The 16,601-nt window shown below is 44.4% G+C and overlaps 2 protein-coding genes across 10 annotated transcripts in view; one reads left to right on the top strand and one right to left on the bottom strand.

Annotated features, from left to right (window-relative positions):
- The window catches only part of LOC121919807 (protein FAM71C-like), a 1,121,343-nt gene that overhangs the window by 459,120 nt on the left and 645,622 nt on the right, over nucleotides 1-16,601 (top strand). The window lies entirely within an intron of this gene.
- PTK2B (protein tyrosine kinase 2 beta) overlaps nucleotides 6,074-16,601 on the bottom strand; it is a 121,057-nt gene continuing 110,529 nt past the window's right edge. For 4 of the 9 annotated variants that reach the window (XM_042448658.1, XM_042448648.1, XM_042448633.1 and 1 more), the window contains 6 exons: nucleotides 15,675-15,713; nucleotides 15,333-15,360; nucleotides 13,583-13,638; nucleotides 11,168-11,314; nucleotides 9,633-9,713; nucleotides 6,075-8,545 (listed from right to left, as the gene is read on the bottom strand). In XM_042448658.1, the coding sequence (XP_042304592.1) occupies nucleotides 8,330-8,545; nucleotides 9,633-9,713; nucleotides 11,168-11,314; nucleotides 13,583-13,638; nucleotides 15,333-15,360; nucleotides 15,675-15,713 (567 nt within the window). In that variant the 3' untranslated portion in view covers nucleotides 6,075-8,329. Of the gene's footprint in view, nucleotides 8,546-9,632; nucleotides 9,714-11,167; nucleotides 11,315-13,582; nucleotides 13,639-15,332; nucleotides 15,361-15,674; nucleotides 15,714-16,601 lie in introns of all 9 variants that reach the window. The other 5 variants (XM_042448599.1, XM_042448606.1, XM_042448667.1 and 2 more) reach the window with 5 other exon arrangements.

Below are 16,601 nucleotides of genomic sequence, written 5' to 3'. Positions count from 1 at the left end.
TTATGTCTTATCATGATATGACCAAAGTATGACAGCCTCCATTTGGTCATTTGGGCTTCTAGGGGGATTTCAGGCTTGATTTATTCTAGGACCCATTTGATCCTCTTTTTAGCATTCTATAGTATTAGTAAAACCTTTCTCCTATCAGCTTTTTTCACCATCCAGCTCTTGCATCCATACACAGGGATGGGAAATACCATGGCATGGCCAATCCTAACTTTAACGGTCAGTATAATATCTTTGCACGTCAAGATCTTGTCTAATTGTTTCATAGCTGCCTTTCCAATATTCCTCCTTCTCCTTCTTTATTTATATCCCACCTTTCTTCTGGTATAGGGACTTAGGGCAGCTAAAAAATTTTAAAACCGTGCAAATTAAAAAACAATACAAAGCATTAAAATGTAGATAAAAAGTTCAAAAGACAATTAAACAATTTTTAAAAGGCAAAAATATTACACATTAAAATTTAAAATAGATTTAAAACTATAGAACACTCTATACAAACCTTGCACAGCATTTAAAGTCCAACCCTTCACATCAGTTTGAGAAAGCCCTAAACTTCAAACCCCAGGATTCCATCGGATGTTGCTTCAGGAGTTAAAGTGGGATCATAATGCAATAACTGTGCAGCGCGAAAGGCCCTGAGTGCATGCCTCCCTCTCTCGGCTTACTCCCTGCCCTTCATCCTTATAGCAATACCTCAGGTTCTGTTCCTCGGTTGCCCTCGCCTGTGAGAGAATGTTCCACACTTAGGTTTTAAAAGTAGAGATATTAGGGACAGAGAGAATATTCACAAAGATTCAAATCCTTGGAGGAACAAAAGGGAGGGTACCTGACCATCAGGAAACTGCGACAACAACAAAATCTGGATGGGACAAGGCTCTTTGCTGTCGCAACTTCATCTGTGCAAAATATGCTTGTATCCAACCATGTAGGGTTTTGTGTGTACAAACCAAAGGATTCCTCTGTTCAGAAAACTTGCTTTTGCATAGAAAAAGGAGAGTGTTGCACAGGAGACGTGTTCCGGCTGCCATTCCATTGGTGACATAAAAGATTTTCACACCAGTGCTTACTATGGGGTAAGCACTGTTAAAACATGAGTAAAACGTCAGGGAAGCACATGTGTGTGAGAGCCTGACACACTTCTGAAACGTTGGGGAATTGTCCCCTTGCCTTTAGCGTCCTTGAATCATTCGTAGAGCAGCAATTTCCTATGCATTCATAGAAAATTGCTGCTCCGTGAATGATTCAAGGATGCTAGAGGCGAGAGGATGACGTTTCAGAAGTGCATCAGACTTTCATACACACTCTCTTCCCTAATGTTTTACCAGCGTTTTACCAGCACTTACTCCATGGTAAGCGCTGGCGTGAAAATCTTTATACACATAGATAAGTTGCACTTTGAATATGGGCAATTCATTCCCCATAGCTCAACCGATGTCTTCTGTCGACAGAAGGGGAAGCGGAGTTGTACATGGAGCAAATGTCGGCCCGCCACATTTGCAGCTTTGACTTTTGTGGATTTGATTATTCGGTTTTGATTAATATGTTCTCTCTAGGAATCTCTTGGTCCTCCAGAGTGATTCTTTTGAAAGTTCACCATAGAGTCACACTGGATGACCTAGCTGTTCCTAGAGAAAACACTTCTCTAGGTATTTGTAGGTCCTCAAGTGCAATTTTATGGTCACCATCCACTGGATTTAACCATATAGTTGCACTGGAGGACCTATAGATTCCCAGAGAGTGATTTTTTATTTGTGGTTTTCCCCACTTTCACAGGGGTCCTGTGCTTCTAATCCCAGCAAATGTGGCAAGCCCACTCTATTGAACATTTCCCTTACACACCATACATTGTGGCTATGCACTGTTCATTGTGCATTTCATTTTGTTGATTGCCCAACAGCACCCAGCCATTGACCTATATGTCCTGCAATGTTGCTGTTCTGCATGGCCCAGGGTTGTGTAATGTTGGTGCAGCATGTCACTGTAAGTGGATATTTACACCATGCTGAGATGATGTTGGATTGCAGCCCTCCTGTGTAAAAAATAGATAGTTTCTGTGCCAAAATAAGCTTTCTGTGCAGAAAAATCCCATTTTTTACACACACAAAACCATTTTTGGGCAGAATAAGTTGAGACTAGTCCTTGAAATTTGCAGTCTTTGTGGAGTCCCTGACAGTGGGTTAGAAAACTGCTTGAATGATTCATTCTGCTGGTAAGAATGAATGGTCATAAAGAATAGCACCCTGATATAGAGAGAGATCTCTTTGGTCAACCCAACCCTTTCTGTACTCAGTGAGATAGATGTAGCCAGTTGTTGCTCAGGGAAAGAAATGGTTATGAGTTCATGAGTGGAAATATTGGGATGATCTCCATCACCATGAATGGTTCCTGATAAGACTTTGAACTGTCCTGCCAGCCCCTTTGTTGAACTCAGGTGGCTGTGGACCTCCAATGGAGACAACTGATGCATCCCAAGGAAAGACGAAGTTTCAACACGGCTGAGATAGCTAAAGGCCCTCCAGTCTTCTGTGATTTGGGCAACGTGCCACGTATCTCAACATCAGACTTTTTCTGTCCCTCTTTGTGCTTGAGCTCAGCTTTCCCCAACTTGTGTCCTCCATTCGTGTTGGAGGACACCCTCCCTCTTCCTCAACCAGCATGGCCAACAGCTGAACTAGTTTCCCTCTGAGATGGCTTTGAGCTGGGAAACGTTGACTGCAGAATTGGTTCTCCAACCGTTTGCCTGCTTGCTGCATTCAACAGGGCGACAGAATAAAATTTTAAGGATCTGCTTTTAAAAAAACGCTCTCTGTACAATGTCTAGTAGTTGATTTTAATTCTTCCTAACTGGCAATTGATCAGATGATCAGAAAATAATTTTGTTTGGATGGTCCACGTGGCGGTCATGGCAGTGGTTTCCTTGTCAGTGGGGCAATGAATGTCTTCCAGGGTTTATCCTGAACTATAAAGCAGGAGCTATCCAAAACGTTGGCTCCTTTCACACAAAACAAGTTCAACACCTTGGCTATTGATTGATCAATTGATTGATTGATTGGATTCATATCCTTCCTTTCTCTCAAAATCGGATTCAAGGCAGCTAAATGGGATTCTCCAAAATGGGATTCAAGGTAGCTAAATGGGAATCAAGGCAGATAATGCTTTTAAAGTTTGGATTAAACTGCAGAGCAGGTGGACTGCCCCACTGATATTAGCTCACATGTTGTCAACCGCTTAGGGAGTGCTTAAGTGCACTGATATGCGGTATAGAAATGTACTTGCTCTTGCTCTTGCTATGGGCATTACCTCTCATCACAGGGAGGCAGTGCCTGTAAAAAGGTTGGCAAGCGGTTCTATTTGCCATGAGTCTTTGCACATGCTGGCTGGCATCCTCTGGTCATGGTCTCTGTTATGTAACAGGACACTGTTAAAACTGTTATGGTGCACATCAGTCACTTTGTTGGCTCTCCGGTGCAGTAACACAAGAGCAGCCCTTTACTGCATACAGATGTTATGAAACTGCCCAGTTCTAATTCCTGCTGATATAATAAGTTCACTTATGAAGATGTAAGTCCCCAACAGGATTCCAGCTGTGCTCTGGGCCCACAGCAAACTCCAACTCCCAGAATTCCATAGCCTTGAGCCAGGTAAGTTATAGCGGTGCCAAACCAGGTTATTTCTCCAGTATGGATGCAGCCAGTAAGTTCCAGGGGATGCAGTAGTGGAGACCTATCTGTGGATCCTGTATGTTAGTGATGTATGAAATCAGTTGTGATGAAGAAAGAAAGAAAAGGGGGCAACAAGGGAAGTTGGTACCTCTTTTTAATCTCAGGCAAAATAAGAGCATTGTCAAGAGAAGTGGCAAACGCCACAAGACCATTCCATTTCCAGAAAGAAAGAAGAAAAGGAAAAACAACCCACGTAACAAACAGAAGGATTTCTTGAACGTACAAAGATAATATAACAAAGAAACATAGACCAGCAGTACTGATCTTATCCTGTGCAGGTGGGGGGCCAATGAAGGCAATGTCCCCCCAAATATGAATGCTGCCCCTCCTCAAGTGACATTTCCCTTCAGTCCCTCAACATCTAGCACAGCAGTTACTTAAGACTTCAGTTGAGGAATTCAGAAACCACACAGGAGTCTCAAGAAAGCAGGGAAAGTGACCCAGGGAATCTGAGCTCAGTAAATGCAAGAGTTCTAAGTGTGAACCATTTCCATGGCTCACTCCGCAAAGGCAGAAACTTGGGGGCAGAAGAAAAATGTCACTTTGGGTGGAGGCAGAATTTGCCTTTGCGAGACAGTGCCTGCTCTGTATTTTTCCTCTGCTGTAACTACACCCCTCTCCTGTCCTGTCCCCCCAAATGCAAGCCCCTTGCCAAGTTCTTGGGCTCGAGAAAGGAAGCAAAAGGAAGAAGAGAAAGATAATAGAAAAGAAGGAAGGAAGGAAGGAAGGAAGGAAGGAAGGAAGGAAGGGGGCGAGGGAGAAAGGAGGGAGGGACATACATGGAAGTTTGGGAAGGAGAAAAGAAAAGAAAAGAAAGAGTGATAGAAAGGAAGATACAAGTCAGGAAGGGAGGAAGGAAGAGAATGCAAGTTTGGGAAGGAGAAAAGGAAAGGAAAGAGCGATAGAAAGATGCAAGTCAGGAAGGAAGAAAGATACATTGAAGTTTGGGAAGGGAAAAGAGAAGGGAAGGGGAGAGGAGAGGAGAGGAGGGGAGGAAAGGAAGGAAGGAAGGAAGGAAGGAAGGAAGGAAGGAAGGAAAACAGATTTCAAAAGTGTGTAAGGAACAGGAGACCCACATTCAAGACAGTGGGATCCAAATGGCTTCTAATCCTTCAAACCCTGGGTATTTTCAGTGGAACATCAGTTTCACCAACAACAATTTTGAGCTGAAGTTGTGAGGTATATTTAATTTCAAAGCCTGTATTTCAAAATAGAATTTAGTTGTAAAGTTTCCACAACCATGTGGTACAAATCCCATGATCTATGCGTTCGCAGGAGGAGGTGGTCGGGGTACTGATTTTCCTGATCAGCAGTTCATATTGTGCCATTTGTACTAGAAATCACAGCGTTCAGATGTTCAAGGGCACATTTCGGACTAACAGATTTGAGATCAGTGATTCTAGTCCATGAAAACTGAAGCGATGATAAATCTGATAGTCCTGAACATCACATGACATAACTGTCTCCCTCCAAACCGGGACAAATGTAAAAAAATGTAGGACAAAATTTGCCCCTCCCCCAAATGTAGGATATATTTTGTAAATGGAGGACATTAACAACTAAAAAACAAAAAATTAATAAACTCAAAAGGCATTATTAATATAAACGCATGCTTCTTAGGCATGCTCAAAATGGAGGACATTTTGACATTCTTCCTGGATAGAAGTTTGGGATGTAGCTTTGTGTGTTGGACTAGGACTCTGGAGACCAGGGTTCGCTTTCCTGCCTATTGGGTGACCTCAAGCAAGTCACACTCTCTCAGCCTTCTCAGCAGAAAGCCCTGGCAAACCTCGCCTGAACAAATCGTGCCAAGCAAACCCCAGGACAGGTTTGCTTTAGGGCCTCTCCATAAGGTGGAAACAACTTCAAGGTACACAACAACAAATAATAACTGAGTATTGAACCTTGAAGTGCAGTGGAGGGTCCAGCATGGTGTAGTGGCCTAGGACAATGAGAGACCAGGGTTCAAATCCCAGCTTGGCAATGGAAACCCACTGGGTGACTTTGGGCAGCAAGTCACACTCTCTCAGCCTCTCAGGGGAAGCTAAAGGCACCCCACCCCCGAAGAAACTTGTCAAGGAAATTCTGCAGGGTCACCATAAGTCAGAAAGGAGCTGAAGGCACCCAACAACAACAACTACAGCAGAGGAGGAAGAAGGGGGGAGAGAAAAAAGAAGGAGAAGGAGAAAGAAGAAAAGAAGGAGGAGAAAGAAGAAGAATAGGAAAAAGAAGATAAAAACAAAAGGAGGAGGAGGAGGAGGAGGGGGGGAGAAGAAGTTGAGGAGGAGAAAGAAAAAGAGGAAAAAGGGAAGGAAAAGAAGAAAAGGAGAAGAAAAAGTAGAAGAGGAGAAAAAATAAGAAGAGGAGGAGGAGGAGGAAGAGGAAGAAGAAGAGGAGGAAGAGGGGAAGAAAATGAGGATGAGGAGAAAGAAGAAGAGGAAAAGAAAAAGAAGACGAGGAGATATAAGAAGGGCCCAGATAGTCCCAACCTTCCCCCAGTCCAGACCTCCTCCCCCCGAAGCAGTGGAGAGGCCTAGAAGGCCTCTCGCCTCTGATGCTGCCGCACCAAAAGCGCGGCAAATGGCAGTGGAGGCCCCAACCCCCCAATAGAGAGAGGCCTAAAAGGCCTCTCTCTCTCCTTCGCCACCACCACTGCCGCACCAAAAGCACAGCAAGTGGCTGCGCAGAGGCTCCAATCTCCCCCCAATGGGAGAGCCGTAAAAGGCCTCTTTCTTTCCTTCTCTGCCACCACTGCCACGTCAAAAGCACAGCAAGCAGTGGCGGAGGCCCCAACCACCCTCCCAAAAGGATTCCTCCACCACCACTGTTGCGTCAAAAGTGCACCAAGTGGCGGTCCCAAGCCCCTGCCCTGAAGCAGCAGAGAAGCCTAGAAGGCCTCTCACCTCCGCAGCCGCCGTGCCAAAAGGGCAGCAAATGGCGGTGGGAGACCCCAACCTTCCCTGACGCCCCACAGCCCTGTGCAGCCCAGGCCTAGCTGGAGCTCCTCCTCCTCTGGGCCACTGCCCCTTGTGGGCAGGTGGAGAGGCTGCAGCTCCTCCTGTGGCCAAGCCTAGAGAAGGAGCAGCTGCGGGCCTGTGGCGAGCGGCGGAGGCGCATGAACGCCTGTGGTCCGGGACAAAAAGCCAAAACCAAGCTGGGACAATCCCAGGGCCCCAAACCCAGGATTGTCCCAGCTAAAACCAGGATATGGGAACCCTAGGTGGGGAGAAGTAAGGATTTGTGAGAACTGCACACACAGTTCAGACACGGCAATTAAATAAATGCTTCTATATAATTTATAAAGAATACACAAACAGTTTCTTTTCTGACTAGCCAGCGTCCCCATGAGAAGGTCTCCAGATCCCAGTGGCACAGAAATGGCCTAGCAAACATTCTCCCAGTGCCAGGCCTTTATGTGCATCCCAAGAGCAAACATGGAACAATCTCTGGAGCAATTCCTGGAGCAATTCTGGAGTCATCTATATAGCAATCTCCAGAACAATTGTGGAGCAATTTCTGGAGGTTATGGACCATTCATGAAGCAATCCCCAGAACATTCATGGAGCAGTCCCTGGAGCAACCCATAGAGCAATCTCCAGAGAGTTTCTGGAGCAATTCCTGCAGCAACTCTGGAGCAATCCATAGAGCAATCTTCAAAGCAATTATGGCGCAATTCCCAGAGTAATCATGGAGCAATCCTTGGAGCAAGTATGGAGCAACCTACTGAGCACTTATAGATTAATCCATGGAGTAACCTTGGAGCAATTCACCCAGTCATTCTCTGCTCTATCGTGAAAGCAGTAATGGTGGTGGTAGATGTCCACAAACCAATCCAGCCAGCCACCCCATAAATCTCTTTCATCATTGAGATAAAGTACAGGTCTTGATGCTGGAAGAACAGATGAAGGAAGCAGGATGGGTCAAGGAAGGAAACCACTTCTTTTGATGGGATGACTGCCTCAGGCTCAGTCTGAGTTCCTGTCTTTTAGCATAGGGTAAACATCCACCGGTGGAGCTACGTTACACAACCCACATCCATAAACCTTAATGTAGTGGATCAATGGCAAATGGGCATGGCTAAAAATCCAATGTGCAACGGCAATGCAAAATGATGCATAGATGCAATGCACATTCGCATGCTACTCTGTGTACTTTCAGGTAGTATGGTCCCACATGTGCAACTCCACTTGCACCACTGTCAGCAGGATATGGCCACTGCGCGTTGTCCAAACAAAAATCACTCTGTGCATTTAGTGCAGTTTACACCTGTCTATGTCACTAACAGGTTGTTGGCCTCAGAGTCCGTGGGCGAATTTGAAGTTTCTTCCCATCCTAGGACTGCTATGTACACACACTGTTGTGTGCCTTGTAGACAGCAGCACCTCCAAAGCCCAGGAACGCTTGTGTCCCTTCCATGACCTGAGCTACGTCCTCTTCTCTTTGGTGTTCCCTTCCTTTGCTCTAAGAAGACAGACGTGACAACATCAAAGACACGAGCATTTTGTGGAAGGGTGGGATGGGGGAAACACAATATGGAAGCTGGAGGGAGATGTTTCTTTTTAAAAGCACGGGAGGAAGGATGGAGCCAATACTCTCTCTCGTCATTCGAAAGAGACCTTCACCAGGTTGGCTCGTATCTTGGCTTGGTCAACAGCATCCAGGAGGTTCTTGGCATCCACAGCCAGCGTGTGGGAAGCCGTCAGCATCTGGCGCTTGCACTCTTCGCTCAGAGAGGTCATGGCGTTCTGCTGGGCCAGGCGCATCTTGTTGATCAACTCTGCAAGGTCCTTGTTGAGCAGCTTCTCTGTACCCTCAATCTGCCAGTGGGAGAAACAAAGAGAAATGTTCCTTTGTGAAGTCGAAGGCTTTCATGGCTGGCATCCATAGTTTTTTTTGTGGGTTTTTTCAGGCTATGTGGCCATGTTCTAGAAGAGTTTATTCCTGATGCTTCAGATACTCTGAAGGTGCCAGCCAGAGATGCTGGCAAAACTTCAGGAATAAACTCTTCCAGAACATGGCCACATAGCCTGAAAAACCCACAAAAAACTATAGAGATGTTTCTTATTGATTAAAGTATTCACTTTGACTGTTGGACTGGCAATCTAAGAGACTTGGGTTCAAATCCTCACTCAGAAATTTCCTGGGTGACCCTGCTCAAAGAGTTGCACTCCCACACCCTAAGAAAAAGGCAACAGTGGCAAATTTCCTTTCAATAGACCTGGCTAAGATCCAGCATGGTTTGAGTATTGGTCTAGGACTATATCCTAAAGGCACGAGAGCCTGTCTGATTTTTAAAGCTCAGGAGGGTCAGCCCTGGTTAGTACTTGGATGGGAGACCATCAAGGAGTCCCAGGTGCTATAGGGTCTGTTTCAGAGGAAGAAACTGGCAAAATCACCTCTGAGGATTCCTTGCCTAAGAAAACCCTATGAGAGTCATGGAGTTGCCATAAGTTGACAGACAACTTCAAGGCACATATGCACACACTAAGGAGTTTATCACATTGGGCCTGATTTTGACATTAAAGAGAAATTAGAGCGCATTTAAAGCATCCCGCAAATGAAGCAGAAATGGCAATTAATTCATAGAATCATAGAGTTGGAAGAGACCGCAAGGGCCATCCAGTCCAACCCCATTCTGCCATGCAGGAACTCTCAATCAAAGCATCCCCGACAGATGGCCATCCAGCCTCTGCTTAAAGACCTCCAAGGAGGGAGACTTCACTACACTCTGAAGAAGGAGTGTGTTTCACTATCAAACAGCCTTTACTCTCAGGAAGTTCCTCCTAATGTCGAGGTGGAATCTCTTTTCCTGTAGCTTGCATCCATTGCTCCGGGTCCTAGTCTCTGCAGCAGCTGAAAACAAGTCAGCTCCTGGAAGAGCCCCTCCTCCCAAGTGAGACCCACCTCGGTGCGTGAAGATGAAGGCAGAGCCGGAAGGATGTCATCCACGCTCCCCACAAGTTTCCGCAGAGAAAGACCCACATCCTGCCAAGGAGAAGGAGAAGGAGAAGGAGAAGGAGAAGGAGAAAAAGCAAAACACGATGTGAAGATTTTTGCCTTTACTTGGTACAAAGGCTTTTTCTACACTCTGGAAATTTCATGGACAGAAACTATACTGTATGAAGTAGTTCCCAAATTCTGGTCCTCCAGATGTTTTGGACATCAAGTCCCCAAATTCCTGACTGTTGGTCAAGCTGGCCAGGTCTTCTGGGAGTTGAAGTCCAAAACACCTGGAGGACTGAAGATTGGGGACCACTGGTCTAAGGTGTCTGGGAGTATCTGAAGGCATATGATGTAGAAGATGGAGCTGTCTTAGATTTCAAGCTTAGAGAAATTATAATTGTAGAATCATAGCTTGAAAAGACTTTGAGGGCCATGCAGGAAGACACTATCAAAGCACTCCTGACAGATGGCCATCCTGCAAAGAAGGAGACTGAAACACCCTCAAAGGGAGCATGGCAAACAGCTCTGTCATTCTTCCTAATGTTGAGGTGGAATCTCTATTCCTGTACTGTAGTTTCCATCCACTGCTCTGGGTCCTTGTCTCTGGAGCAGCATAAAACAAGCTTGCTCCCTCCTCAATATGACATCCCTTCAGATATTTAAACAGGGCTATCATATCACCTCTTAACCTTCTCTTCTCCAGGCTAAACCTTCCCAGCTCCCTATGTTGCTCCTCAGACAGCCCTTTAAAGACGCCGTCCGCTCCCACACCACTCTGAAGTCGTCTGGGCATGGGCAGCTTCAAGGTGCTCAGGCAATGCGGCATTTATATGCCAGATGCCACTGGAGCAGCTTAAAGCCACCGAGAGGCAGGGCCAGAAAAGCCACCTTTTCACTGGCTGAAACAGGAGCAGATCTTCGCCGCTCCATTTTTGGCTGGCTTCAAGGCAGATTGGGGCCATGGCTTTTGTGGGTTGTTTTTCATTGTGAGAAAACACAACATTAATCCAAACACAAAATTGACAAAACACGCTCCTTTTTACTTTTGGGAAGTTTACAAAAGTAAAAAGGAAGGGCTTTGTCTAATTTGCGTTTGGATTAACGTCGCGTTATTTCTCATTGATGCAAACATTGTCTGAAAAACTACCTGCTTTTGTTTGTTTTCCCCCCACTGTAATTCAACTTTCTGCAGGGGATCCGTCCCGTGTGATAAACTCCTATGAATCTATGAAGGAAAGGATGTGGGGAATACTTTATTCCTTAAACATTATGAAGAACTGCCTGATGGCAAGAGCCACTCAGCAGAGGAATGGACTCCTTTGGAAGAAGATGGATCTTCCTTTGGTAGGATATAGACTTGTCTTGACATTTGGCTCTCCTTCTTCCCGGTTGTATATTTCAAATTTTTTTGTGGTCTACCTGTACCTCCCACCAAAGGAGAACTGGGATCATTTTTGCATCTTGGAGGCTGTCAAGCAAAAGAAACATTGTGGGACCTTAACAGCCAGGATGTAGCGCTCGGGTGGATGGTTGCTGACTTCGTTCTTCAGCTTCAGAACGGCCTTCACCAGGTCCATGACGTTACTGTAGACGGCATCATCTGTCCGGTCCAGGTTGGCCGTGGGATTTGGCTGAAGCGACATCTGAAGGGTGGGAGGACAGGTTAATGTAGGGAAGTGCTTCCTGATTTCAGATAGCTAAAGAAAATTGATCTGGTGTGGCATAGTGGTTTTGAGTGTTGGGACTACGATGAGGGTTCGAATCTCTACTCAGCCATGGAAACCCACTGGGTGACCATAAGGAAGTCACACACAGTCATAAAACCCCATGATAGGATTAGCAGTGACGTTGTTGTTGTATGCCTTCAAGTCGTTGCAGCTATGGTGAAACTATCATGGGTTTTTCTTGGTAAGATTTATTCAGAGGTGGCTTGCCACTGTCTTCCCTGGAGGCTGAGAGAGTGTGATTTGTCAAAGGTCACCCAATGGGTTTCATGGATGAGCTGGGAATCAAATCCTGGTCTCCAGAGCCATAGTCCAATGTTTAATCCACTATATAATAACAATAACAATAACAATAACAATAATAATAATAACAATAATAAGCAGCAGCAGCAGCCGGCGCCACGCTAGCTCTCTAAGACAGTGGTCTTAAGGTCACCATAAGTCAGAAATTCCTTGAAGGCACACAACAAGAACAACAACAACAATTATGTTCTTTCCTAAATAGAGTTTAGAGGCACTGTCTCTAATTAATTACTACAGTATTTATTATCATGACCCTGATCAATATCATTATCATCCAAAATATCTATATCCATCCTATACCATAAGATCAAAAGAAGCTATACAAGGCAAATCAATTTAATACATGTAATTTAAACAGAATAAAAGCACTTTCAACAATTAGCATGTTTGTGGGGGAGAAAGGTTAACATTTTGGGAAAGTTAATCATTTAGGAAGAAATCAGTTAGTCCCCAAAGGCCATAGGAAAGAGCCATGTTTTTAACTTGGTGGTCAGCACTGGTCTCAACTGGGCCACCAAAGGGAGGGGATTCCAGAAACTGGGGTGCCACTGCTGAGAAGGACCTGCCATGATGTCTTCTTTTAATGTTATATCTCATTTTGAAGTACCACCAAAGCAACTTACTTGAGAACAGAGGCAGCTCGTGGAACAATGAGGTGCCTCACCACAACCATTTCAATGTCCCTTTGATTGCTACAATCCACATTTGCTTTAAACGGTACAATGCAAGAAGTGGGTGCTTCATAGAATCATAGAATTGGAAGAGACCCCAAGGGCCATCCAGTCCAACCCCATTCTGCCATGCAGGAACTCCCAATCAAAGCCTTCCCTGAGACAGATGGCATCCAGCCACTGTTTAAAGACCTAAAAGGAAGGAGACGCCATCACACTCTGAGGGAGTGTGTTCTACTGTCTAACAGCCCTTACTATCAGGAAGTTCCTCCTAATGTTGAGGTGGAATCTCTTTTCCTGGAGCTTGCATCCATTGTTCCATGTTCTATTCTCTGGAGCAGCAGAAAACAAGCTCGCTCCCTCCTCAATGTGACACCCCTTCAACTACTTAAGGAGGGCTATCATATCACCTCTTAACCTTCTTTTCTCCAGGCTAAGCATATCCAACTCCCTCAGTCGTTCCTCACAGGGCATGGTTTCTAGGCCCTTCACCATTTTGGTCACCCTCCTTTGGACACGCTCCAGTTTCTCAATGTCCTTCTTGAATTGTGGGGCCCAGAACTGGACACAATATTCCAGGTGAGGCCTGACCAGAACAGGATAGAGTGGCATTATTACTTCCCTTGATCTAGGCACTATACTTCCATCGATGCAGCCTAGAACACCATTGTGTATCCTCCTTCCTAACAGGACTAGCTCCTATCTAGGTTTCCAGCTTGCCATATTCTTTCCTTATAAGCCAGTCATTGTGGGTACTGAACCACTGTCAAGCTAGTTTGTTATTCTCCTGGGACAGTCATTTCCAGCTAGAAACCTTCCTGTCTTCTTGTACTGTCATTAAGCCTCCTGCCTTCCCTATTTGGAATGAACACACAATGTGACAGAGGAGTTTATCACACTGGGGCTGCTTTCACATTAAAGAGAGATTAAAATGCATTTAAAACATCCTGCAAATGAAGTGGAAATGGCGAGTAATTGCGCGAATGATTATCAAACGCCATTGCGTAAATAAAGTGATATTGGAAATGCATTGTCGCTGAAATCCTGAAACTAAAAAGATGTGCATTGATGCTTCTTTGTGACCACTTTAATGGCGGATTTTGCATGATGTCGTGTGAAATCATTACGTGTAATTACACAGGTTTTCTGGGATATTCACGGAATAAACTCCTGCTCTCTTTCATGTAATAAAAAATACTGGGTAGTTACATACCTGAGGGACAAATCTGGGTGGCTTCTTGGGTGGGCCTGTAAACTCGGCTAAGCCATCAGTAAAAAAGAAGCATAAAAGTATCATCATCATCATCTTCATCATCATCATCATCATCATCATCATCATCATCATCATCACCTCCCCCCAATGTTTCTATGATTTAAAGAGTCTTTTCTGAACAACAACAGTAAAAATCCTTTCACCACCTTTTTATATTCAATTAGCTCTATGGTTCCCAAACTTTAGTCCTTCGGTTTCAACTCCCAGAATCCCCTGCCAGCATGGTCAATAGACAGGTATTCTGGGAGCTGAGTCCAAAACATCTAGATGACCAAAGTTTTGGAAACACTGCTAACAGATTATACTCAAGGTGTAGTTACAGCAATGGGCAAAATGAGGACATGACCCTCCAAATAAGAATTCTGTTTTGAAAATGAAATTTTACTTATTCCCAAATTTCTAGCCCTGCAGAAAGGGAGATATGGGAAAGCAGTTACCCCTGAACTCTTTATGTTTGCTGGTGTTTGCATTCTTGGGGTGACATCCTTTTACTTGGGATGTCTGTATTTCAAAATGCTCAGCTGAGGTTTTAAGTCATTGCGATGCTAGAAATTTGGGGACTAAAGGAAAATTTCATGGACCCACCCCTGCCATAACAGTGTCTTTCGTTGCACTGAAGGAGACGCCAGGCTCTTGTCAGTGCAAACTGTATGGAAAGGATGAATGAGGGAAACAGAATTAAAAGCAGTTGTGAAGTTAAGGCAGGTAACTCAGGTTAAACACATTGAAGTTCTCCATGTTAAGGAAGGGGAGAGTACACTCCGGTGTTTACAAAGGAGCATCTCATGGCAGTGAAATTCTTATTTGGAAGGCAATGCTTTCATTCCTTCCCTTGCTATGTAGGGATGGAAAGAAGACTTGAAGATATTTGAAAAATGGTTGCAAAACATGTTTTTTTAAAAAAGCATTGAACAACTCTGAAGAGAAGAATCCTGGACTGATGCAAATCTTTGCAATTTGGGTCTTATTCCGTGAAAAGTTGCGCATGAATGTTTTGCACAGAAAACAGAATTTCCTGTGTAGAAAGTAATATTTCAGTGCACAAATATTAATTCCTTCTGGACATGAAACGCTGCAATTGAGATTTGTTCTGCTTAAAATTTGCACATGGTTCATTTGCATAGAAGGCAGCATTTTCATACTTGTGCATTTCCTGCACAAATCAACCACATGCAGATTCTACACAGAATAACTCCTGAATTGTGAATGGCCTTCGAAAACTTTGGGGGCTTTGAAAATTTTCTTCCAGCAGGATGGAAATTGCTTGAATTTCTCATTGCTACATTTAAGAAGAAACTTGGTGAAGAATTACATCTCTACTGCTACCCCTATTTCAATTTATTTATTTAATATTATACACTGCAAACTGTATCAAAGGTTGTCAGTATCACTGATGGCTCCAAGCAGCTATGAATCCACTCCATATTTCAGCCAGACAGCTGAACCTATTCAGAAGACAGGAGTTCAGTTCCTTTATAGTTCCTTTAAGTTCAAATAAAATAAGGAATTGATTCAATATCCTACGGATATCAGACGCAGCACTGCCATAGCTGTCTTTCATTGCACTGAAGGAAATGTTCAGCTTTCTTGAGTGCAAAAAGCATGGAACAAATGAATGAATGAATGATGGAAATACAGAATTAATAGTAGTTTGTGAGGTTAAGGTAGGCAGTTTGGGGTAGATACTCACTGTAGCCTGTCTCCTTCTCAGGGAGTTTCTGAAAAGAAAAGAAACAGTATAAACTTTGATATTTGCAACCAATTCCAATACATAAGGTCCCATGGAGTCTAAGTAAAGTAAGTAAAGGTTTGCAGCTGTATCTAGAAAAGAGAGAAATTAGAAAGAAAAGAAATGAGCTGAAAAGCAAAAGTGAAGCCGAGGATGCAATTGCAGACAGTTAGAACAGGTTGCGGTGCAAGAGCAGGCTCTTGTGATAAAAGTCCAAAGAAAAGTTAAGGTTTTAGGACAGGGAGCAGAGAGCAGACTTCAGGGCTGCTAGGGGCAGAGCAAGCTCTTGTTGGTGAGACTTACTGGGGGGCAGGAGTTGCTGTTCATGGAGGCCATGGGGTCCTGTGGTGGAAAGAGGGGCAAACAATCAGTAGTCATAGAATCATAGAGTTGGAAGAGACCACAAGGGCCATCCAGTCCAATCCCCTTCTGCCATGCAGGAACTCTCAATCAAAGCATCCTCTAAAGACGGCCATCCAGCCTCTGCTTAAAGGCTTCCAAAGAAGGAGACTCCACCACTCTCTAAGGGAGTATCTTCCACTGTCAAACAACTCTTACTGTCAGGAAGGTCCTCCTGATATTGACCTCGGATCTCTTTCCCTGCAGCTTGCATCCATTGCTCCAGGTTCTGTTCTCTGGAGCAGCAGAAAACAAGCTTGCTCCCTCCTGAATATGACATCCCTTCAAATATTTAAACAAGGCTATCATATTACGTCTTAACTGTCTCTTCTCCAGGCTAACCATCCCCAGCTCTACAAGTCTCTCCACATAAGGCATGGTTTCCACACCCTCCACCATTTTAGTTGCCCTCCTCTGGACACACTCCAGTTTTTCAATGTCCTTTTTGAATTGTGGTGCCCAGAACTGGACTTAGCTGTCACAAATTTCCCTGTTACCTCTACTCTCTAGCGCAGGGGTAGGCAACCTTTTTGAGCCGGGGGCCGAGTTGCTGTCCCTCAGACAACTGGGGGGCCGAAGCCAAAAAATAAATAATTAAATAATTTTTTTAAAAATTGAATAAATAAAAAAACCAGGACAAATGTAGGACAAAATTTTCAAATGGTGGACATTTTTTTTAAAAAAGGTAGAGGACACGCGAAAAAATTTGCTGATTTTTCAAAAAATGTTAATATAAATGCAGTTCCATCAGGGGCTAGCCTGAAGAAAGAGGCTCCTCCCTCCCTAACTGTCATCTTTCGGCCTCTGAGGGAGAGAGAAGGCTGGCCCAGT

This window comes from Sceloporus undulatus, chromosome 1, assembly GCF_019175285.1.
Source record: "Sceloporus undulatus isolate JIND9_A2432 ecotype Alabama chromosome 1, SceUnd_v1.1, whole genome shotgun sequence".
Classification (NCBI taxonomy): domain Eukaryota; kingdom Metazoa; phylum Chordata; class Lepidosauria; order Squamata; family Phrynosomatidae; genus Sceloporus; species Sceloporus undulatus.
The sequence above is the reverse complement of the archived record's forward strand: the minus strand, read 5'-3'. Positions and strand labels throughout refer to the sequence as shown.